This window comes from Trachemys scripta, chromosome 18 (assembly GCF_013100865.1).
Source record: "Trachemys scripta elegans isolate TJP31775 chromosome 18, CAS_Tse_1.0, whole genome shotgun sequence".
NCBI lineage: Eukaryota > Metazoa > Chordata > Testudines > Emydidae > Trachemys > Trachemys scripta.
The window spans coordinates 22,739,198-22,762,068 of record NC_048315.1 but is presented as its reverse complement, the minus strand read 5'-3'; the positions used below and the strand labels follow the sequence as shown (position 1 = coordinate 22,762,068).

Sequence of the window (22,871 nt, the reverse complement as noted above, 5' to 3'; positions counted from 1 at the left end):
AGGGCTGTACAGCCCTCCACCTTGGGACTGAGAGGTGTCACGGCCCTCCACCTTGAGTCTCAGGGGTGTACAGCCCGCCACCAGGGCCCTCAGGAGTGTACAGCCCTCTGCCAGGGCCCTCAGTGGTGTACGGCCCTCCGCCAGCCCTCCACCTTGGGATTGAGGGGTGTCACGGCCCTCCACCTTGAGTCTCAGGGGCACATGCGGCTTTTCTGGGTCCCGTTAGCAAAATGACAGGGCCTCTGAGCGCACCGACCCCATGCCGCTACCTACATCGCACTTGCCCATTGTTGATCTCAAAGCACTTCCCCAAGGCGGGTCAGTGTCATTTTCCCCACAGTAATGATGGACAAACTGTGGCACAGGGGGGTGCAGGGAATGGCTCTCTCCCACAGCAAAGCTGGTACCCGACATTGCCCCGGAACTCGTGCACTCAAGGGGCAGTCCTGCTTTCCCTGTTTTTCCTGGGAAGGTTTGTGGGCTCCCTATGAGCCAACTACTGGATGGACGGGGCCTGGCGGGTGTGTTCCCTGGCTGGCTGTGCGTGACGCTGCCTGTTCCTTTTGCAGGGGTGCCTGGTGCTGGAGGGGGAGTTCCGGCTCTAGGATATTACCCAGGTAAGAACCCACACCCCCCAGCAGGACACGGGAAGCAGCAGGAAATGGGCACGCTCTCCCCTGCATGGGAAGAGAAGTGAGAGCGCAGTGGGAGAGGGGTCCCCAGGCTGGTGGATGGAAATATCAGCCTGTCCCAGAAGGGGGTGCTGGCCCCAGGGGAGAGGGGTCTCCAGGGCTGGGAGCTCAGGAAATGTCTCCCTCGCCCCAACAGGAGTGTGTTTGGATGAATCTGGCCAGCAGGAGCCATGTGCAAGGGTGGGAACCCCGCAAGGGACAGTCAGGCGTGGATCCAGGCGAGCAGAGCTGTCTGTGTCCCCCCTCCGCACAGCCCCCTCCAGCAGGCTGGCCATGGTCCCTCTGGGGAGAGGCAGAGCTGCTCGGCATGGCTGGGCCTGAGCTGAGTCAGGTAGAGCCTGGTTCCTGTCCCGGCTCTGGTCCTCACTTGCGCGTGGCCCTGCATGGGGACGGGGAGACACAGAACCCGGGGGAGCTGTCTCTGCTCAGTGAGCACAGTCGCAGCCCAGGCCCCAGCAAAGCAGCCGTGCCCTGGCCTTAGTGCGCTGGCTGCCCTGACCGGTGCCTGAGGGACAATCCAGGCAGCTGGGGTGGTGGCAGCAGGGTGACACCTGGTAACACAGCAGAAGGACGCCTATCAGCCAGGCACGCTGTAGCCCAGCCCTGTCACATGAGTCATGCTGTAGCCCGGTTCCTTTGTCTTGCCCCTGGTTTATGACAGCCGGGGGTCCCATCCAGGCCTAAGTTGCTGCATAGGCTCGGGCCCGGATCCACTGGAACACGCTGCAATCCACAAAGCCCATGTAGGTTCCCAGGCTCCCTGCACAGTGCCTGGACTGCTTGGCACAAAAGTCAGCACGTGGGGCAAGGAGCCACCTAAGCTAGCCAGTGGGCACGGCCGATGGCAGGGACGTGTCCTCAGACAGGCACCTGTCTCTGCTAGCAACCCAGGAAGGGTTCAGCAGGAAGCCCTCCACTGGAGTCTGCGGGGCGCAGGCCCCTACTGGTTTCTCGCAGGCGTGAGGTAGGTGTGTCCCTCGCTCCACGCATAACAGCTGGAGGAGGAGAAGCCCGCCTTGTGACTATTACTCCAGGGGTGAGAGCACGGGGCTATTCTGCTGTGGGTCCCCCTCAGGCTGTCAGTGAACCAGGGGTCCCCCACCTCCCGGGGGGCCCAAAGCACTGGCCTATAGAGCCATTCTCTTGCTGTCCCTTTCTGCCCCAATGGTTGTGCCTCTGGGGATTAATGCTGGCCAGTCACTGGCCAGAGAGAGCGAGACTCTCTGTGGTTAGGGCACATGCTTCGGAGGTGGAAGCCCCTGGGTCCACCCCCTCCTCTAACCTCGGATTAGTTAGCCCCATAGAATAGGGTGACCAGACAGCAAGTGTAAAAAATCAGGACGGGGGTGGGGAGTAATAGGTGCCTTTATAAGAAAAAGCCCCCAAAATCGGGACATCTGGTCACCCTACCATAGAACAGCTTCAGCAGGAGAGCTGGAGGGAGCCTCCCCCCATCAGAATATCCCATGGCTCCGTCATTAGAGCACCTTGGTGAGCACTGGGAGACGCCTGTTCAGATCCTGCGGGGGATGGGAACTGAACCTGGGTCACCTACATCCCAGGTGAGCACGCTAGATAAGCACCAATACTCCTCCAGCTGGATTTTGAATGGGACCTGATCTGGCAGGTGGCCTCTGAGCCCGCCCCCTGGATGGGGCTTGGCACATGACTCAGGTGGAGGAATGCCTGTCTTCCCCCCTTTGCATTGGGGCTTAGGCGGGAGGCGGGGGTCAGGTGCCTAGAGAAGGCAGCAGGACATGTACCCAGATGCAGAAACTTAGGCACTGAGGGAACTTTAACCCTCAAAACTTAGGTACTGAGGGAACTTTAACCCTCAAAACTTAGGTACTGAGAGTTTAGGCACCTCCAGGCATGAGTGGGAGCTTTGTGGATTGCAGTGGGGCATAGACCTGGGACTTGGTCGCCTAAATCCTGGACTAGGCACTGCCATCCCTATGTAGATCAGGGCTCAGCCCCTGCACCGGGCCGTGACGGAATTCAGAGCCTGCATTCCCAGCACAGAGCCAGCCCCTGGAGTCCTTCTGGGAGCCAGGTAGGGTGACCAGATGCTAACTGTAAAATATCGGGACCGCCGCAGGGGGGCGCCTTTTTAATTGTTACACTCACCCGTCCGGGTCTTCAGCGGCAATTCGGCGGAGGGTCCTTCAGTCGCTGATGGTCTTCAGCGGCATTTCGGCAGAAGGTAATAAGTCTTGCAGCCGAAGACAGAAGCACCCGCCGCCAAAATGCCACCGAAGACCGTCAGCGACTGAAGGACCCTCCGCCAAATTGCCGCCAAAGACCTGGACGGGTGAGTGTAACAATTAAAAAGGCGCCCACCGGTCAGGTGAGTGTAACAAACAAACAAACAAACAAACAAAATAACCCACCCGAAACAAAATTTCGGGACAAATGGTGTCCTGACCGTACTTTGGTCGGGACGCGGGACAAACTGCTCAAAATCCGGACAGTCGGGATGTCTGGTCACCCTAGAGCCAGGAACCTGGCAGATCACTGGCCTGAGAGCCCAGCTCTGGCTGGTGGGACTCTGTGCTCTGCAGCACTATCTACTGAGAGTGCAGCACGGGCTGTCCCTGCTGTGGAGCGCACTGGAAAGGAGCTGTCTCGCCACGTACCTTTAGCCACAGCCTACAGCCCTGACTGGGCGGGGGTGGGCCCGACAGAGGCAGTGACCTTCAGCAGGGTGCTTGCAGCAACTTTCACTGCGCACTACCCAAAGGAAAGAGGGGTCTCTCTCGGGCAGTCCGACCCCAAGCTGGTAGGGGACCAGCTGCCCACATCTTCCTGGCTCTTGTTCCTGTGGCTCTGGGCTGGAGCATGGTAGAATGGGATGGCAGCTCTCAGGGCTACACCCGCAGGTACTGATTACTCCAAAGCCGTGATGCGGGCAGGGCTGGAGGGCAGGGCGCTGAGCATGTGCTGCTGTTTGCAGGAGCTGCTGGGGTTGGAGGCCTGGGAGCAGGAGGCCTAGGGGTTGGAGCTGGACTTGGGGGTGCAGGTGAGTACTGCCCTGAGATACACAACCCACAGTCTCCACCTACATGGCCCGAGGCAGCAGTGGCTGGCAAGCAGGCTCTCTGCTGGCTGAGTCCCTGGGAGCAAGCACTTCTCCTGGGCACTGGTCAGCGGCTCCCCCCAGGGAGCCCCCCCCCCCCGCCCCTTGTGCAGAAGCACCTGTAGTGGGTCCTTCACCTTGGTGTGGAGGCATCTGCTTCCTGAGCTACAGCGTCCCCCCATAACCAAAGAGGGTGGCCCATGCCCTCTTCTGCGGTGCTGTTGGATTCTCCAGGGGGAGGGCCCTTCGGTCTTGCAGACTAACATCTGGAAGCTTCTACTCCAGCCACCCAGGGATCAAGTCAGGGAAGTTCTCAGACCCATACTGTCCAGGAGACCAGCCTTGTGGGGCCTTCGAACCCATGTGTCTGGCTCTCCGGTGGGGCAATGCGGGGGCGGTTCTCTGCCCAGAGGTGCATGGCCAGTGTGCCAGGTTCATCCCGCTGGTGCCAGGCCAGCCACCTGTGCGACACAACCTTCCGAGGCAAGGGGCTGGCTGGCGCCTTGCGCATCTCCCTTCAAGCACCAGACTCACTCATCCATTGGGCTCTTGCTTTTCTCTAGGGCTCGGTGTTGGAGCAAAACCTCCCAAGCCAGGTAAGGAACGTCTCCCCATCTGCGGGTTCTCGGCTGGACAGCGCAGGGCTCCATTTGCTAGGGGCAGGGCTCAGCAGAAGCCAGGCGTGGACATGTAGGGGTTTCCCATCAGCTGCTGCCCTTGTTTCTCTTGCATGGGACTGAATTGGGGGTCACCACTCAGGATGCTGCCTTGGCAAACACGACTCCTCTGCAGCTGCCTTTCGCCTCCCAGCCTCAGCCCTGCTCGCTGTGCCCTGATGGCACCCGTGCCAGCACATCACACTGCCCCAGCTCAGACCCCCTCCCACACTCGGTAGATCCCTGCTTTGCCAGCTGCCCCCGCCTCCTCCCCCAGTGCCTTAGGACCACTGCTCTCCGTGCCTGGTGCCCAACGCAGGGATTCACGCCGGCGGGCACCTTGGGAGCTGAGAACTCACCAGGTTCTCGTGTGGGAACGGAAAGGCTGGGCGGCCTTGGCCTCCTTCATACCCTGGGGCTGGTAGCCCATGACCCCTTGGAGCACTGGCACGAGGTGTGGCGCTGGAGCCCTGGTTGGCACTGTCCCCGCTCCACAGGGGGCAGAGTGGCAGCCAATGCCTTGATGAGAGGAAGGCCCAGGCCACGGCAGAGTTGCTGGCCTATGGTCATCTGCACCATCCTGGTTCAGGGCCTGGCAGCCCCTGGGCACTGGTTCCAGGCAGCCTCTTCTGCTGCCAGCGAGGCCTGGTGAAGGCATGTCAGGCCTCAGCTAGCCTGACGTTAAATGCCAACTCCAGGAGACTGAGCCAGAGCCCAGCCCTCCCTGGTGCCCAGAACGGCTGGGGGAACTGCAGCATGCAGAGCCCTAGGGCAGGGAGAGGATCCTGGCTCCCCCAGCTGATCCGTCCCTGTCTGTCTGTAAGTCAGCCATCCTGGCGCTAGGGACAGAGCTCAGGAGCTCCAAGTCAGTTGTGTCCCTCTCAGGGCAGACGTAAAGCTGCAGTAATGTCAGCCCCATGCCAAACCCAGCGGCTGCCAGGAGGTTGTGCCCTGGAAAGCTGGCAGAGCCTCTCTCCGCCTTGCAGGATTCAGTGCCAGGCCAAACAACCAGCCAGGTGCCTTTGCTCAGGCAAACCCCACACTGGAGCAGGAGGCGTCTGTGGGGCAGAGGGTCCCATTTACAATGAGAGACATGCAGCCTGCAGGAGGCTCCGCATAGGGCAACCAGGAGCCTGCTCAGGTCCCTGAGATGGCAGTGCCCAGCCCAGCCTTTCCCCTGCAATGCCTGCAGTGGGCTCAGCTGGGCAGGGTGCTTCCCAGAAACCTCTCTGGCATAGCTAGACATGGCTTCAACCCTGTGGGGTGAGAGGCTGCCCCAAGGCTGCGATGGTGCCTGGAGACACCCTCTAGCTGTGGATGGAGTTGCTGAGGAATCGTCTGGTTGTTGTAGGATGGATCCACACTTACTTCAAGAGGCATGACACTGGCAGTGCACGTGTCATCACTGAGCCTGTGCACGTCTCATCATGGGGCCCTCTCCTATGCCAGGCTGGGCCAGCGCATGTGTCATCACTGTGTTGTCCAGTGGGACGGCTGGACCAGTGTGTGTGTCATCATCAGATCAGGGGCATGCAGCTGGGTCCTAGCTCATCTGGTTGCTAGGGAGGGGGCAGGAAGGAAGGGGGCTGGGACCCTGGCACGTTGGGAGGCAGGTGAGAAATGCTGCGTCAGGCCCGGGGACTGGGGCTGGAGATCACCCGTTCTGCCTGGTGCCCGTCTGAGTGGGGCCAGGAGGCTCCAACCCCTTTGGGGTACTCCCAGGTCAGACTGCCCACCCAACCTTGGCCCTGCCCAGAGCCTAGGTGAGCAGCAATGCGATTGGCCCCTGGGCCTGTCCGTCTGCATCTCCGCGGGTGTCCCTGGCAAGGCAGATCTCCAATTTCAGTGTGTGGAAAGAAAAACAAGGCCTGTGTTTGTGGGTAATGAAACCCAAACGGTCCGGAGCTGTGCAGGCCCAGCCTGAGTGCTGGCAGCCGCCCTCAGCCAAGGGCAGTGGAATTTGTGTCTGGAGGAGCGAGCGGATGATTAGGCACAGATGTTGGAAGGCATCAAAGTCCTGAGCCAGAGCGACTTGCTCCACACTCGTAAACATTTCAGATCCAGTCCCATCGCTGCCTCCTGCGGCATGGGGGGACAGAGCCCAGAGGGTGGCAGGGATGGGACACAGAGAGATGGAGAAGAGACAGATGGGCACAGTAGGGCGGGGCAGGGAGCCACTCGACCTGCCCCAGAGTGCAGCTGTTCTCGTTATCCCTGCCCTGCTCCTAGGGCGCTTCCCATCTCATTGCACCAGCTCCTCACCCCAGGGCACATGTGCGGAGGGAAGTGACTCTCCAAAGCTCCTCCCACACCGCAAGCCCCACCCAATTGAGGAGCCAAAAGCAAGGATCCAGCCTCTCTCCATTCCTGTGTGCTGCGGTCAGCCAGGAGATCGTTACCAAGGCTGTTCCTCCTTAGGCCCCGAGCTCAGCGGCGGCTGGAAAGGAAGCGAGGCAGGTGGCCCACACAGTGCTCTTGCTCAGGGTCTCTGCAGACTCACGCAGTGTCGGAGCACAGAGACGGGTCAGCGGTGACGAGATCACAGTCAAATGTCTCCACGGGGAAAACATACTTAGCAATGGGCTTTTCAGTATAGCAGAGAAAGGGCCAACATCCTCCCGGGGCTGGAAATTGGAGCTAGACACATTCAGGATGGAAATCAGGCGTAAATGTTTAACAGTGAGAATAACTAGCCACTGGAACATGGGGTAGGGGGACCATACATCCCGTTTTGGCCAGGACAGTCCCTTTTTTAAGCCCTGTCCCAGCCATCCTGACTTGTTTTGTGGAAGTGGGCATTTGTCCCGCTCGCTCTTGCCGACTTGCTCAGGGGTGCAGTGCAAATGAACACGTGGGGGGCGAGTGGAGATGCCAGCCCCTCGCAGAGGGAGGGAGGGCTTGGTGGGGGAGGCAGCATTCCAGCATGCGGGGGGGTGGGGCAGCAGGGTTTCAGCGACCAGCAACAGCCTTGCAGGGGAAAGGGTGGGGCTCGGACGAGCAGCTGGGGGTGTCCTGTTTTCCCTTTGGGAAATATGGTCACCCTAGCATGGGGGATTCTCCAGCACTGGGGATGTGTAGCTCAGGAGTGGGTGTTTTTTCCAAAAGCTCTGCCCTAGGAATGATTTAGGGACAGGTCTCCGGCCTGCGTTATGCAGGAAGTCAGACTAGTTGGTCCCTTCTGGCCTGCGGATCCATGAGCCTGTGAGTGCCTGCACTGGGTACGCTCGAGGGCAGCCATGCGGGAGAGAGACTCCCTGGTTATCTAAATGAAAGCTGGAATTCTGGGAGCCAGGGGGGCTGGCCCCAGTCACTCCCTCTCCCCAGCCTAGGAGGCAGAGAAATCCCGGGGCACAAGGGAGCCTCTAGGCTCCAGCAGTCACCATGGCTCTCGTTCCAAGGGCCAGTGTTCGAGCTGCCTCTCCGAGAGGCAGAACAGGCTGCTCCCACTGGGCCCTCCCGACTGGCTCCAGCTGAGCGTGGCTGAATGGGCTAGAACCGTTCACACCCACACAGACGACACCGTCTGGGACTTGTGTTAGTGGAGGGTTTCTCTGGCCTTCCCCTGGCATGGTGCTGGGTGTGATTGTAGTGCTTCTCACCAAGCTTCTCTTTCCAGGCCTCGGGGGACTCGGCACACTTGGCCTGCAGCCAGGTGAGTGTGTTGACTCTTAGGGGCTCTCTGGGGAAGCTGAGCCCTGCCCCGGAGGGGCTGGCATGGGACCCCTCACCCAGGGCACTCCCTTGCATACAGCGCACACTGCAGATCCTTGTGCGCCTCTCCTGATCCCCGTTTGCCCAAGCCACAGAGACAGGCGCTGAGATGTGCAAGGCTGCCAAGGAGGTTGGACAACCTTGCAGTGCGTGGGGGTTGGGGAGCCAGGCTTCTTCGCAGCTGTGGGGCCCAGGGAGCTGGGGCTGTTCCCAGCCTTGAGCAATGGGGATTCAGCCTCAGCCCCCCCATCAGGGTCAGAGCCCCATTGTGCCAGGCACTCCAGGCCTGGCGCCCACTCCACAGGCACAAGCACATGGGGCAGGGATGGAGCCCCCCTTTCGGGGAGCCACAGGACAGCTGGATGCCCCACAGCATCTTGGGATCTTTTAACTGGGCGTGAATCCCCCCAGCCCATGGAGCTGGAGTCTCCCGGGTCACAGCTAACTCTCCTTCTCTCTGGCAGGTGGCGTAGTCCAGCCAGGTTTCTACCCAGGAGGCGTCTACCCAGGCGGCATCTACCCAGGGGCTGGGCTGGGAGCCTATAAAGCTGCTGCCAAAGCTGGTGAGCGCACATGACTTTCTACTGCAGGGGCTGATCCAGGGTGCCTGCATGCCCCTGCCCCTCCCTGGTGCCCGCTGCCACTGCCACGCACCAGTTGCACTCATCTGCAAGCCGGCTTAGGACAGGCACTGGGATAGGCATCGCCAGACACCCTGGAACCTGGCACCGCAGCCAGACCAGGAGCTCAGGCCTCCCCTGGTCTGGCAAAGCTGGCATGCCCTGGGCTTGAAGAGGTATCCCCTGCTGCCCTTACCTTGCTGTCTTGCCTGGCTCTCTTGCCATGAGCCCTGGGGTTCCTGCCTTCTCTGGGGTAGGTCCTGGTCTCCAGCCAGGTGTGAAGCGGCAAACAAGAGGCGCTGGTCTCTTGGGCTAGAGCTGGCCCAGGGGGTGGGGTAGAGAGCTGGGGGCGAAGGGGCAGGGCTGGGCCCTGTGGAGACTGTGCCCGTGGGCCACGTGCTGAGCCGAGTGCACTGGCTGGAGTTAGGAGTCAGTGCATAGGAAGCACAGAGCTGGGTGTGCAGTGCTGGCACCAGACAGGCTGGGATCCTGCTGTCCAGGCTCAGGGAGGCCTCTCCCTATCTGATGCAACAGAGGCTGTCACTCCTGCGGCCTGTGGGACAGTGTGGGGAAGCCCACATTGGATGGCACCCATTGGCAGGAGGGCAGCATGGGGAAGCCCGCAGCAGAGTGCCCACTGAGACTGAACTTCGCTCGCACCCCTGGAGCATATGGTCCATCGAAGCTGGGCACTGGGCCCAGGGCTGAGCCTGAAATACCCAGGGATCCGGTCTCCTGCTGGGATCCCACTGTGCACTATGGCTCAGCACTTCCTTTTCGTAACCAGGTGCTGGTGTGGGCGGAGTGGGCGGAGTCGGCGGTGTGGGTGGACCCGGCGGTGTTGGGGTCTCCACAGGTAAGATGTGTTGCAGTCCAGGGCTTGCCCACCCCTGGGCACAACTCTGACTGCCCCGTGCCGTGCCCTGAGAGGAGCAGGGGCCTGCCATGCTGTCTGCTGGTCCAGTGCTCATGGCCTCTGGCTCTCCTGCAGGTGCTGGAGTGCCCCAGACTGGGGTGCAGCCAGGAGTAGGCGCTGGAGGGAAACCTGCCAAGGTACCAGGTAGGTGACGGAGAAAGCGTTAGTGCGGGGCTGGGAAGGGTGAGACCAATCAGCTGGACAGACAGTCACTGTTCTTCCTTTCTTGGCTGGCAGGTATTGGCATTCCAGGGGTGTACCCGGGTGGCGTGCTCCCAGGAACAGGTGAGCAGTAGCCGAGCCCTGGTACTGGGCTCCGCTGATGAAGTCTGTGGCCAAGGGACCCACCAGTAGCAGTGTCCCCAGTCTGTCAGGACACTGCCCAGCCAGCCTGACTGCCACCAGCTCGCTCTGGGAAGGACGTTGGGGGCGTGGGGTGGAGAGGGGCCGTTTGGAACTGGGGTGTGGGGTGGAGAGGGGCCGTTTGGGNCGTGGGGTGGAAAGGGGCCGTTTGGAACTGGGGTGTGGGGTGGAGAGGGGCCGTTTGGGTTTCGGGGGTGGGGTGGAGAGGGGCCGTTTGGGTTTGGGGTGTGGGGTGGAGAGGGGCCGTTTGGGTTTGGGACGTGGGGTGGAGAGGGGCTATTTGAATTGGTGCCGCTGTTCTGTGCGGAGACGGCCCAGGCTCCTGTAGGCGGCTGCTATGGAAACCAAGCAGTGGTGGGGGTAGAGGCAAATCACTGGTGCAGGGCTGCCCGGGGGTGGCAAGTGGGGCCCCCACGAGAATATAGTATTCTATAGTATTGCAACTTTTTTTTATGGAAGAGGCCCCCCAAAATTGCTTTGCCCCAGGCCCCCTGAATCCTCTGGGCAGCCCTGCACTGGTGTGGGGCTACCGCTGGCAGCAAAGCCCAAAACATGTCAGGGTGGGGGGTAGTATGGAAAACACGGCAATGCCCTTGTCTAGTTCATATCCCCAGGGATACCCGGTGCAGTTCCCCCCGTCCCCGAGCTGGGGGCGTGGGGTGAGGTGGGAATGATCAGGGCCCTGGAAACCTCCACCTTTGCCTGGGGCTGTGAACCCCAGAGTGCTCAGTGGGCGCTGTGAAGGGGGTGCAGGAGAGACACGGGGTGAGAGACGGCAGCTGGCATTGCCACAGACCTGGCAAAGAGGGGTGTGGAATTCTTGGGGACAGGGGATCACAGTAACCACAGAGCCCCAGCTCTAATGGGGAGGGCGTGTGCGTGAGAAAATGCAGCACCCCCATGCCCTGCACAAGCCTGCAGGTGTGGGAGCAGGGGCCTGCTGGGCCATTTCCACTGTGGGGTGTGCTCTGGGCTCCTCTTCCACATTCACAGGAGAGGAGCCCCTGGGCCTGCTCACCTGCCGGGAGACCCGTGTGCCAATGCTGCCCATGAGAGAGACATCGGCTGCAGAGCTGGCCCCCACCAGCCCTCAGAAGGCTGCAAGCTGCCCCCACAGCCACTGAGCCACCCCAGGGCATGGCTGCTTGGGCTGTACAGTGCCTAGCACCAGGAGCCCGACTCCCTCCCCTCCCCAGGGCCACGGGAGACCCTGAACAGTCTTTGGTTACTGCCATCGGGGGTTAGATTCGCACCCTAGAGGAGAAAAGCCCCACCTCTCATCTCCAATTCCCTGGTGCCAGCCAGTCCCCCGCCCCGCAGGGGCCAGATGGGAGCTGGTGCCCCCTAAAAGGCCCAGAGTCCCATTCCCCACCCCCTAAGCCAGCCAGTCCCCCTCCCCTGGACTGGATCAGAACAAGAGCCTTTGAAGCCAGGCCCCATCTCCCAAGCTCCTCCCTGTCCACTGGTTGTAGATGTGGCCCCAGGCACCTAGATACCCTCTCTGCTTTAGAATGGCCCAGCTTGGTGTGGCTTGTAAGAAGGCAAGTCCCAGTGGATAGGGGCATATTGTGCATCCCAGACACTGAGCGCAGCCCTGGCGTGCAGAGGGGACACATCTCTCTCCCTGCCCCAGTGCTCGTGGGATGGCAGGAATTGGTCCATCCATCCCAGGAGCACTGGGGCAGGGAGAGAGATGAAGAAATGAGAGGGTGGGGGAGGGGAAGGATGGATGGGTGTGACGCTTTCCTCAGGGTGCCTAGAACCACAAGCCTCTGTGTTACCCCTCTGCCTTAGCGAAGGAGACTGTGTGTCAGCTCCCTGCCACGCCAGTCCGCCCGCCCGCCTCCCCAGCAAACTCCTCCAGACTGCCAGCCTGAAACGAGCCTTCCAGGTGACCCAAGATCCCCCGAGACATCCAGCCCCTAGCACTGGCCACGCACAGAAATGACCAAGGCAGCTGCCTCCACCTCCCTTCGGCCCACAGCACTGAGATGGGTTAAATCAGGCTACTAATAGGACCAGAGATTGAAGTGATAATGAGCAGAGGAAAGGGGCAGGTCTGGTTACAAACAGAACAACAATCACTTTGAGCAAAACTTCACTCTGGCAAGCTCCAATCTTTGCCTGAGCTGCTTTCCCACTTACTTCAAGCTGCCGGCAGCTCCGGCCCCTCAGGCAGGAGAACCCACCATGCACCGAACTTTGTCCCCTAAGTGATGGGTAACCAAGTCCTCTTTCTTCCCTTTTATAATCCAGCAAACCCCAGCAATGTGTTCTTGGGAAGTGTCTCCCCAGATCAGGGGTGGGCAAACTTTTTGGGCTGAGGGCCACATCTGGGTGGGGAAATTGCATGCAGGGTCGGGGCAGGAGGTTGGGGTGTGGGAGGGAGTGCGGAGTGAGGGAGGGGGTGCGGTGTGCAGGAAGGGGCTCAGGGCAAGGGATTGGGGCAGAGGAGGGGTGCGGGAAGTATGAGGGGACTTAGGGAAGGGGGTTGGGGTGCAGGAGGGGTGCGGGGTGCAGCAGGGGGCTCAGGGCAGGGGGTTGAGGTGCACAGGGGAGCAGGGTGCAGCAGGGGGCTCAGGGCAGGGAGTTGGGCTGCAGAAGGGGTGCAAGGTGCAGGCAGGGGGCTTAGGGCAGGGAGTTGGGGGGCGGGGTGCAGAAGGGGTTTGGGCTCCAGGGTGCCAGTGGCATGCATTGGAGCCAGAGCAGGCTCCTTGCCTGCCTGCCCTGTCCCGGCCCCACACCGATCCCGGAAGCACTGCGGCCCCTGGGGAGGGGGGGCGGAGGGCTCCCTGTGCTCTTCCCTTGCTGCGCCTCCAGATACCTTCCCCGAAGCTCCCATTGGCCGCGGTTCCCCGTTCCCAGCCAATGGGAGCTGCGGGGGGCGGTGCCTGGAGGCAAGGGCCCAGAGGCCGCAGGGATGTTGGGCCGGCCGCTGCTGAAAGCAGCACGGGGCCCACAGTGCCACAGGGCAATCCCACAGGCCGGATCCGGCCCACGGGCCGTAGTTTGCTCACCCCTGCCCCAGATGAAGCTTACTTCCCTGGTGCTTGGGTTCCAGGAAGCTGGTGCCCTGCTGTTCTCTCATCCCTCTCATTAACGATCTGGAGGATGGCGTGGACTGCACCCTCAGCAAGTTTGCAGATGTCACTAAACTGGGCGGAGTGGTAGATATGCTGGAGGGCAAGGATAGCATACAGAGGGACCTAGACAAATTAGAGGACTGGGCCAATAGAAACCTGATGAGGTTCAACAAGGACAAGTGCAGAGTCCTGCACTTAGGACGGAAGAATCCCATGTACCGCTTCAGACTAGGGACCGAATGGCTAGGTAGCAGTTCTGCGGAAAAGGACCTAGGGGTTACAGTAGATGAGAAGCTGGATATGAGTCGACAGTGTGCCCTTGTTCCCAAGAAGGCTAACGGCATTTTGGGATGTATAAGTAGGGGCATTGCCAGCCGATCGAGGGACATGATCATTCCCCTCTATTCGACATTGGTGAGGCCTCATCTGGAGTACTGTGTCCAGTTTTGGGGCCCACACTACAAGAAAGATGTGGAAAAATTGGAAAGAGTCCAGCGGAGGGCAATAAAAATGATTAGGGGGCTGGAGCACGTGACTCATGAGGAGAGGCTGAGGAAACTGGGATTATTTAGTCTGCAGAAGAGGAGAATGAGGAGGGATTTGAAGCTGCTTTCAACTACCTGAAAGGGGGTTCCAAAGAGGATGGATCTAGACTGTTCTCAGTGGTACCAGATGACAGAACAAGGTGTAATGGTCTCAAGTTGCAGTTGGGGAGGTTTAGGTTGGATATTAGGAAAAACTTTTTCGGAGGGTGGTGAAACACTGGAATGGGTTACCTAGAGAGGTGGTAGAATCTCCTTCCTTAGAGGTTTTTAAGGTCAGGCTTGACAAAGCCCTGGCTGGATGATTTAGTTGGGGATTGGTCCTGCTTTGAGCAGGGGGTTGGACTAGATGACCTCCTGAGGTCCCTTCCAACCCTGATATTCTATGATTCTCTCTTGATGGGCTTGTCCTGTTGCTCAGATGCAAGTGTATCTCCATTGTCTCTGGCATGGCCTTGCTCAGTGACACTGGAGACACAAGCAGAGAGGCAAACCAGCATTTCTTTGGCTAGGACAGACAATACCCACTCTGCTTGGATTGCTTGGTCTAAACAGAGTATAGTACTGTATTTCCAGCACAGCTCCATAACCTTACGCACTAAACATATGGGCATCATGCAACATCAATGACCAGTGTCACCGGTCCATATGATACCTTGCAAGATACTTTTTGGATAAATATTATGACAACAGTGTGTTCTGTGTAGTAAGTTTGCCTGCCCCGGTAACAACTGTAGCTACAGACAGTGACCCCTTTGGGCACTGAGGGTCATGTGGCTCAGGAGGAGACAGAAGGATGGGAATGGGGAGGGGGAGCAAGACTGCAGGAGAGAGGAAGTGACAGGATCTGAGCCAGGGAACAGAACAGCCCAACAGCAGCCGCTCAGTGGGAGTTGGGATAGAGCTGGGATCGGGACACAGACAGGTGCCTGGCTCTCAGTCCCAAAGTCTGCGTTGGGACAGGGGTGGGTGCATCCTGGGGTCGGCCCCACAATACGATGCAGGGGGGCTGGTGGTGCTGTCATTGGGGGTGTCCCTGCCCTGCATTCAGTTAGCTCCCTCTGCACTGTGTTGTAGGGGTCCGTTACCCTGGCATAGGCGTCCTGCCTGGTGTGCCCACTGGGACTGGAGTCAAGGCAAAAGCCCCAGGTATGTTGTCCTTCCCCAGGGAGTTTCAGGTACCAGTGGGGTGGGGGCTGCCATGGCTCCTGTGTGGGCTGGGGTGGGCGGCCAGGGCTGGGCAGAGATTATAGGCGGCTGCATCCTTCATCATGACAAGAGTGCACGGGGTAGGAGAGGGCACATTTTCCTGGGGTTGTCACAGGGTGTAGGGGGGGACTTGGGTGAGGTGAAGGCCTACATTGATTGTCTCAGGCCCATATAGACCTGCTCAGGCCTGTATGGACCCGTATGGACCCATATGGACCAGCTAAGACCCACATGGACCAGCTCAGGCCTGTATGGACTAGCTCAGTCCCATATTGGCTGGCTGTGAGGCTCATGTACCGGTTTCTCTCTTTAACAGGAGGAGTAGGAGCCCTTGCAGGAATTCCCGGTGAGTTGCCTGGTTTCCCAGCCTGCTGCATGCTTTCATTTGCATGATCCATATACCCAAGTGATGTCTGTACAGCCTCAGGGCCTGCCCATGCTGCAGTCAGGGTCTCAGAGCCCCCAGCTCTGCCCACATGTTGCTTCCTGCTCTGCTCTGTTCTTGCTCTGGGATTCTGGACAGCCCACAGTCACTCCCCTGGTCCCCTTCGGCTGGTGGCGGGCTCATGGAGCAGGTGCTGGCAGGAGCACTGGGCATTCGCCTGAGAATTTCTGCTGTTGTCTTTCAGGATTCGGAGGCTTCGGGGGCCAGCAGCCCGGTGTCCCTCTGGGATATCCCATCAAAGCCCCCAAGCTCCCAGGTAAGTAGCCGGGCTGGGCAGGAGGGGGCAAACCTTCCCTAGCTTTGCCTTTGGGGAGAGCTGGAGTTACTGCTGCTCTGCTGGGGGATTTCCCCTAGCTGAGCCCTGCCTTTCCCACTGCACTTAGACCTGACTCTGAGCCCCAGCCCTTCCTGCCATCCCCAGGACAGCCACCTGGCCCTGACCCTGAGCGCTGGCATGTGGGAGCAGGAAAGACCTGTACCCAGGGCAAGCCCAGGAAGCACTGGACTCTCTACCAGAGCAGGGAGGGGGCAGGGGAAGGGGGAGGCACAGAGAGGCTGGCAAGCAATACATGTTAACAGCTCTTCCTTTCCTTTGGATCCTATAGGCTTCTTCTTTATTATTTGTATTACTGCAGCGCTTAGCCCAGGACCACACTGCGCTCGGTGCTGTACAAACATGTTCATATTTGGTGCAACTCTTACTCCAGGGCTGCTGCTAGCTGATCCGCGGGTGACAGTTTCAACATGAGGCCCTGAATCCATAGTAGCACCTAGAAAATGGCCTGCCTGGAAGTCCGTGAGAGCTGCTGTGCTCAGGCATCACCTGGCCAGGGACCTAGCTTTAGCCTCCCATGTGTGAGGACACCAGTCCGTGCCCCGCTCTGTCTCCCTGTGGGGAGCAGGGCTGGCTCCTTGCATCTGCCGGGGTGGAGGGGAACAGTAGGGTAGGCGAGGGTAATATGGAGGCGAGACCCGTCTTGTTTTACCCCCACTCCACAGGAGATGAGCAGGAGAATGCGAGCGCAGGGCTGGGGACACGTCAGATGTGTGCCTTGGCTGGGCTGTCCAGAGACACGCAGGCGAGGGCTGGGAGCTGCTGCAGGTAGGGTGGGTCCCAGCGCCAGCAGCCTGAACCCATAGGCCCTGGGAGCGCTGCAGTGTCTCTGCTGGCAGGCTGGGGAAACTTGCCGTTGCCAAGGTTTATTGTGCAACATGCTGATCCAGGACTCTGCAGCAGACGCCGCCGGGACGGGAGGAAGGGGGTCAAAGCCAGGCCAGGGAAGCTGCTCCCACAGGGCTGTTAGCAAGGGGTAGTTTTTAAGCCCTATCTCTGAGGATAACTGGTTTCCATGGTTACAAACTGCTTCTTTGGTAGCAGCCTCCCTGGAGAGAGGTGACCCTGGCCTCGAGAGCCCCTGGTGCTGGGCAGGGTCCCAGACAGACAGGGCAGTGCAATGTGAAACTCCTCGCCAGACCAGCCAGATTCCCCCACTGGGGCCCATCGCAGTGAGAGGCAGAAATACTTGAACCAGGCCGACTTCCTCCCGCAGAGGCAGAGTTACACTCATTAGGGCCCTTCTCTTCCTGAGCAGTATTCCTGGGAAGCCAAAGAGCCACTCAGTGAGATCTCTCCCAGAGCTGTCTGGCATCTCCCCCACAGCACGGCTCCGCCGCCTAGCCGCTGCCCCAGACTGTCTTTGATGGGGTGCCTGGTGCTAACGAGCAAGCCATCAATGTATGGCTGAGGCAGCACCTGGCTTCTTCTGCAGCACAGCCCCACCAGTGGCCCAGAGCCCAGACGCCGCCCCGCCGCCAGCTGACCCACTTACTGGGGAGCCGCCATTAATAAACCGCAGGAGATAGCCCCACCGGGGAGCCATGCTCTCAGCATCTCCCTGCTCCAGGCGGCACTCCCCCACCCCTCCCCTCATGCTGCAGGGCTCTCCACCAAGGGCTGTCAGTGCTAACGATCCGGGTCCCTCTGCTTCTCTGCTCAGCCCTCCACAGAAATACCCTCCCGGAGCCCCAGGCCCTTTAAATTGCTACCAGACCCCCACTGCTGGAGCCCTGGGGTAGGGCTGCGGGGCTCTGGGGGCTATTTAAAAGGTCCGGGGCTCCCACTGCCTCTACCGCCCCGGCCCTTTAAATAGCCACTGGAGCCCCGCCACTTCCGCAGGGCTCCCGCGGCTATGTAAAAAAAAGCCTTTCATTTCTTCCATGTATTATTTACTTTCCATAACTATATAAATAATAAAATTATATATTATGTACATTGCATCATATATGCTGTTGATCGGTTATTAAGGAGCTCTATTTCACACGTGTGGGTCCCCGCCACTTCCGCAGGGCTCCCGCGGCTATTTAAAGGGCCGGGGCAGTAGAAGCAGGGGAGCCCCGGGCCCTTTAAATAGCCCCCAGAGCCCTGGGATAGCGGGGGGCTCAGGGGTTATTTAAAGGGCCGGGGCTCCAGCTGCCTCTGCTGCACCCCGTCCCCGCACCAGCCCCGCACCCCCTGCCCTGCCAGCAGCCACACATGTGCACACCTCCCCAGGGAGTGGCGGGGACCCACACATGTGAAACGGAGCTCCTTAATAACCGATCAACAGCATATATGATGCAATGTACATAATATATAATTTTATTATTTATATAGTTATGGAAAGTAAATAATACATGGAAGAAATGAAAGGCTTTTTTTTTACATTTTTTGTTTTTTGTTTTTTTTTGTTAGTCATCCCTGCCGGGGCCCCGCTGAAAATGTTCGAATTGGGCCCCGCCCTTCCTAAAGCCGGCCCTGGCTGCAGCAGCCCTTGTCGGAGTGCTGGGCTCCCCACCTGAGCCCGGGCAGGGAGAAGGGCTTTTTCTCCCAGGCACTCTAGTTTGGTTAGTGCTACCCCTGCACTGTAAATTCCTGCCATTTTAGCATGAGTCTCACCCTCCTGAGCATTGTTTAAAGTCTCCCATGATCTCACAGGTTCTGAGCTCAGCTTCGCAGCTTCCCCTTGCCTGTGCACCCTCCACATGGCTTATTTTTAAGCCAGTCTCCTGGTTTTATGGGGTTTGGGCCTGACTTGTTGTTTCTGAATGCTTGCAGTTGGCCAGACTGAATCAGGAAACTTTTCTGGGTGCTTAAATATGGGTCGAGGGGCAAAAGCCCCCAGGCTTGCTACAGTAAGGCATTTTTCACAAAATGTGCCTCTGTTTGGGGGGTAGGAGTGAGGCTGGGTGGGGCTAGCTGCCCCTCCGAGAACGTTTAACACCAGCTGATATTTTCTAAGATGTCAGCTTCCTTGTGGCGGGAGGCATCATCCTGGGTCCTGGTGGTTAGTCATAGACTTCATAGCTTGACTATTGGGATCATCTAGTTGGACCTCCGTCTAACCTAGGCCAGAATATAGACTGTCCCAGCTATAAAGGGCCACTGTCCTGAGAACAAGGATTCTGGGTCTCCACCTGCGAGCTCCAGGCCTACAAATGAAGGTTTGACTCTAGCTATTACTCTTGTGAAACTCCCTGGTACTAGGGTTACCATACGTCTGGATTTTCCCGAACATGTCCGGCTTTTTGGGCTCCAAATCCCCGTCCGGGGGGAAATCCCAAAAAGCCGGACATGTCCGGGAAAATCGGGACATGTGGGGCCGGCGGTGCTGGGCCGGGGGCCGGGCCGGCGGTCGGCGGTGCCGAGCCGGGAGCCGGGGGCTGGCGGTGCCGAGCCGGGGGCCGGGCTGGCGGTGCCAAGCCGGGGACCGGGCCGGCGGTGCAGTGCCGGGCCAGGGGCCAGGCTGGCAGTGCCGAGCTGGGGGCCGGGGGCTGGGCCGGGGACCGGCAGTGCTGGGCGGGCCGGGGGTGCTCGGCTGGGGGCCCGGGGGCCAGGCCGGGGACCGGCAGTGCTGGGCGGGCCGGGGGTGCTCGGCCAGGGGCCCGGGGGCTGGGCCGGCACCCCAGGGCCCGAGCCGACCCAGGCTGGAGACGCCAGGGGGGCCAGACTGGGCCGCGCCTCCTCCCCCCACACACCCCTTACCTGCTTCAGGCTTCCCGCGAATCAGATGTTCGCGGGAAGCAGGGGAGGGGGCGGAGTTGGGGCGGGGACTTTGGGGAAGGGGCGGAGTTGGGCGGGGTGTGTGGGCGGGGCTGGGGGCGGGGCCGGGGCCCCGTGGAGTGTCCTCCTTTTGGAGGCTCAAAATATGGTAACCCTAACTGGTACAAAAACTCCAGTCAAATTGAATAGGCCTCAGTCGGCTACCGTGGCTAGGCCTCGATCACACCTTCTGTGGGTTGTTTGAATAAACAACAATTGCTCTTGCTATGGGTTATTAGAACAGATAGCGATGACACTTTCTAGGGGGTGTTTCCATAGGCAGCAATTTTGGCGGGTTAATTGAATAGGCCCCAGTCACTCTTTCTGTCAGTATTTGAGTAGGCAGCAAGCGTCCTTTCTGTGGCTATTTGAACAGGCAGTTATTTGAACCTGTTCTATGGGTCATTTCACTAGGTAGCTGTGACCAATGGGAGTTTTCTGATGAATGATATGCATGACAGGACTTTCTCAACTAAGGATTGCAACTGCAGAAGGGTTTAAATGCTGCTCCCAGGGCAAAGCAGGATCCATGAGGTGTTTGGGTCACGTAACTGCCTGGGGTGATATGAATGTGTTGTTGTGGCTGAAACTGACCCCTATCAATAGAGGATCCAGAATGACAATGGGAACCCCAAGGACCAAACAATTGATGCGTAACAATGGGAAACTCCAGCAGGCAGAACATGTGAACTCAGTAAGTGTCCTGCAGGAGGACAATGGACCAAGAGGTGACCAGAAGCTAGGATAAGAACTGGCCTTTTGAGAAACCCAGGTAAAGCCCTGCAAATCTGCGGACTATTTTTGCAGATCACAGATCTGATGTGGATACAAATTTTGTATCCAAGCAGGGCTCTGGATATAGGTTTGACCTGGGACTGACAGACAAGGGGCAGAAATTGACTGAAAAGAAACCAAGATGGTTCCTAGAGCAGGATGGTCAAGGGACCCCTGGCTTTAGCTCAGGGGGTGGGGAACCTACAGCTCATGGGCTGGGTCCAGCCCGCTGCTTAATTTTATGCGGCCCACAGCAAGTCTCCGTGCCGGAGCCATAAGCCCAGAGCCTTGGCACCCCCTACGGGGCTGGAGCCACAAGCACTGGCTCGCCCTGCTGTGGGGAGAAGATAAGGTCGGCTCCAGCTCCCGAAAGCGCCAGCATGACCCTGCGGCCCCTAAGAGCAGAGGCGATCAGGGAAACTCCGTGCGCTGTCCCTGCCCCCAGTGCCGGCTCCACAGCCCCCATTGGCTGGGAACCGCGGCCAATGGGAGCTGTGAACACAGCGCCTGTGAGCATGGGCAGCGTGCACTGCGCAGAGCCCCCTGGCCCCTCTTTCTGGGGGCCGGACATGGCGGCCGTTTCTGGGAGCAACACGGAGCCAGGGAAGGCAGGGAGCCTGCCTTAGCCCCGCTGCACTGCAGACCGGGAACCACTGGAGGTAAGGACTGGCCGGCCGGAGCCCACACCGCGAACCTCCTGCCCCAGATTGGAACTCCCTCCCACACCCTAATTCCCTCTCAGATCACCCCAACCCCCTGCCCCAGTCCTGAGCGCCCTCCCGCACCCCAACCTCCTGTCCCAGACCTGACTCCAATCCCACACTCCAAACCCCTTGGCCCCAGCCCAGAGCCCCCTCCTGCACCCCAAACCTTCATCCCCAGCCCATCCCAGAGCCCTCACCCCCTCCCACACCCCAATCTCCTGCCCCAGTCCGGAGCCCCCTCCTGCATCCTGAACCCCTTGTTTCTGGCCTCACCCCAGAGCCTAGGGGAAGCCCTGAACCTCCCCCTCCCTCTCCCCCCCCCCACGGGGCTGTCTGTAGCCCACGGCTGATTTTTTCTGTGGGTCAATGACCCCTGATAGAAAAAAGGTTCCGCACCTCTGCTTTAGCCAGTATGGACCATGCCTTAACCTTTGCTTCTTTATTGTACCCTAAGGACTCCCCAATGGTGCGTGCCAGTTGCCTAATAAACACTTCTTTGTGTTGAAAAGGCTGCCTGGTGTCCCTGTCAATACCTGCTGAAGTGCATTGATCCCTGAAGAGGGCAGAAAGTCTCAGAACTGGAGTCTATCTTAGAGCTATGGTGTGAAACAGGAGTGCTAGAGCCCAGAGGCTCAGTCTCAAAGGTGTTGAGGCCACATGGTCCCCTGAAGGAGGAGTGGGACCCCTTCGAGTTCTGGCACCCTGAAGGGATTCCTCCTTGGGCTATAGCTCCGTGACAGTAGCACTCACCTCTTCTAGGATTATTGGAATAGGCAGCAAGGACTCTGCCTTGACTAGGTATCAATTGCCTTTCCCATAGGCTTATTCGAATAGGATATGATCCCCATTTTTATGGTTATTTGTCTAGGCCTCAATCCCCCTTTCTATGGTTATTTGTCTAGGCCTCAATCCCCCTTTCTATGGTTATTTGTCTAGGCCTCAATCCCCCTTTCTATGGTTATTTGACGAGGCCTCCGGTGCTCTTTCTGTTGGTTATTTGACTAGGATGCCTCACCCGTTCTGTGGTTAGTAGAACAGGCACTTATTGCCCTTTCTATGGGTTATTTTAATATAATACAATCACCCTTTTTAACAGTTATTTCAGTTGATGTTGGTTGACATTTCTGTCACTTATTAGACTAGGTGTCAATCTCCCTTTCTATGGTTATTTGAAGAGGAAGCAATCTCCCTTCTTTTGGTTATTTGAATCAGAAACCATTGTCTTTTCTATTGTTTATTTGACTACACACTGATTGCCCTTTCTGTCCACTACTTGAGTAGGCAGCGATCAGCCTACGACTAGGTAGCAATGGCCTTTTGAAGAGCAGCAATCGCTCTTTGTATTGGTTATTTCAATAGGTCGTCCTCGTCATCACCCTTTTTATGGGTTATTTCCATAGGCAGCGATAAGGATGGGATGGGGATTGCCCTTTTCATGGTTATTTGAGTAGGCGGAAATCACCCTTTCTATCCGTTCTTTGGCTAAGGCTATGTACATGCCACAGCTTCGGTCGGTACAACTTGTGTTGCTTCCGGATGTGAATTAGCCACCCTCCCAAGCTATGTAAGTTACTCCGACCTAAGTGCTGGCGTGGACAACACTATGTCGGCAGGAGAGTTTCTCACGCCAGCATAGCTACCACTGCTCACTGGGGGTGGATGAATGAAGTTGACGGGCGAGCTCTCTCCCCTCGGCACTAGCAGTACCTCAGCTGGATCAGTGCAGCTGTAAGCGCGGTCGTGTACGCAGTGCCCTAAGCAGTGATCACCCTTTCTATGTGTAAGTAGCAATCGCTCTGTGTATTAGCTGTTTGACTAGGCAGCCATCGACCAGTTGTTTGAATGGGCAGCTTTCACCCTTTTGGTGGGTGATTTGACAGGTGTGGATAGCTCTTTCTGTTTGTTATTAGCCTAGGCCTCGATCGCCATCGCCATCGCCATCAGTAATCTGAATAAACCCAGAATCTGCCCGTTCAATGGTTTAGTTGACTAGGCATCAGTT

The 22,871-nt window shown here is 58.6% G+C and overlaps 1 protein-coding gene across 2 annotated transcripts in view; it reads left to right on the top strand.

The window, feature by feature from the left end:
- Positions 1-569: 569 nt before the first annotated feature.
- Positions 570-22,871, top strand: part of ELN (elastin) — a gene marked incomplete at its 5' end in the record, with an annotated part of 47,104 nt that continues 24,802 nt past the window's right edge. The window contains 11 exon segments of one of the 2 annotated variants that reach the window (XM_034752675.1): positions 570-617; positions 3,646-3,711; positions 4,332-4,364; positions 8,041-8,076; positions 8,600-8,698; positions 9,543-9,611; positions 9,747-9,815; positions 9,909-9,956; positions 14,737-14,808; positions 15,185-15,214; positions 15,498-15,569. In XM_034752675.1, the coding sequence (XP_034608566.1) occupies positions 570-617; positions 3,646-3,711; positions 4,332-4,364; positions 8,041-8,076; positions 8,600-8,698; positions 9,543-9,611; positions 9,747-9,815; positions 9,909-9,956; positions 14,737-14,808; positions 15,185-15,214; positions 15,498-15,569 (642 nt within the window). 2 annotated transcript variants of the gene reach the window in all.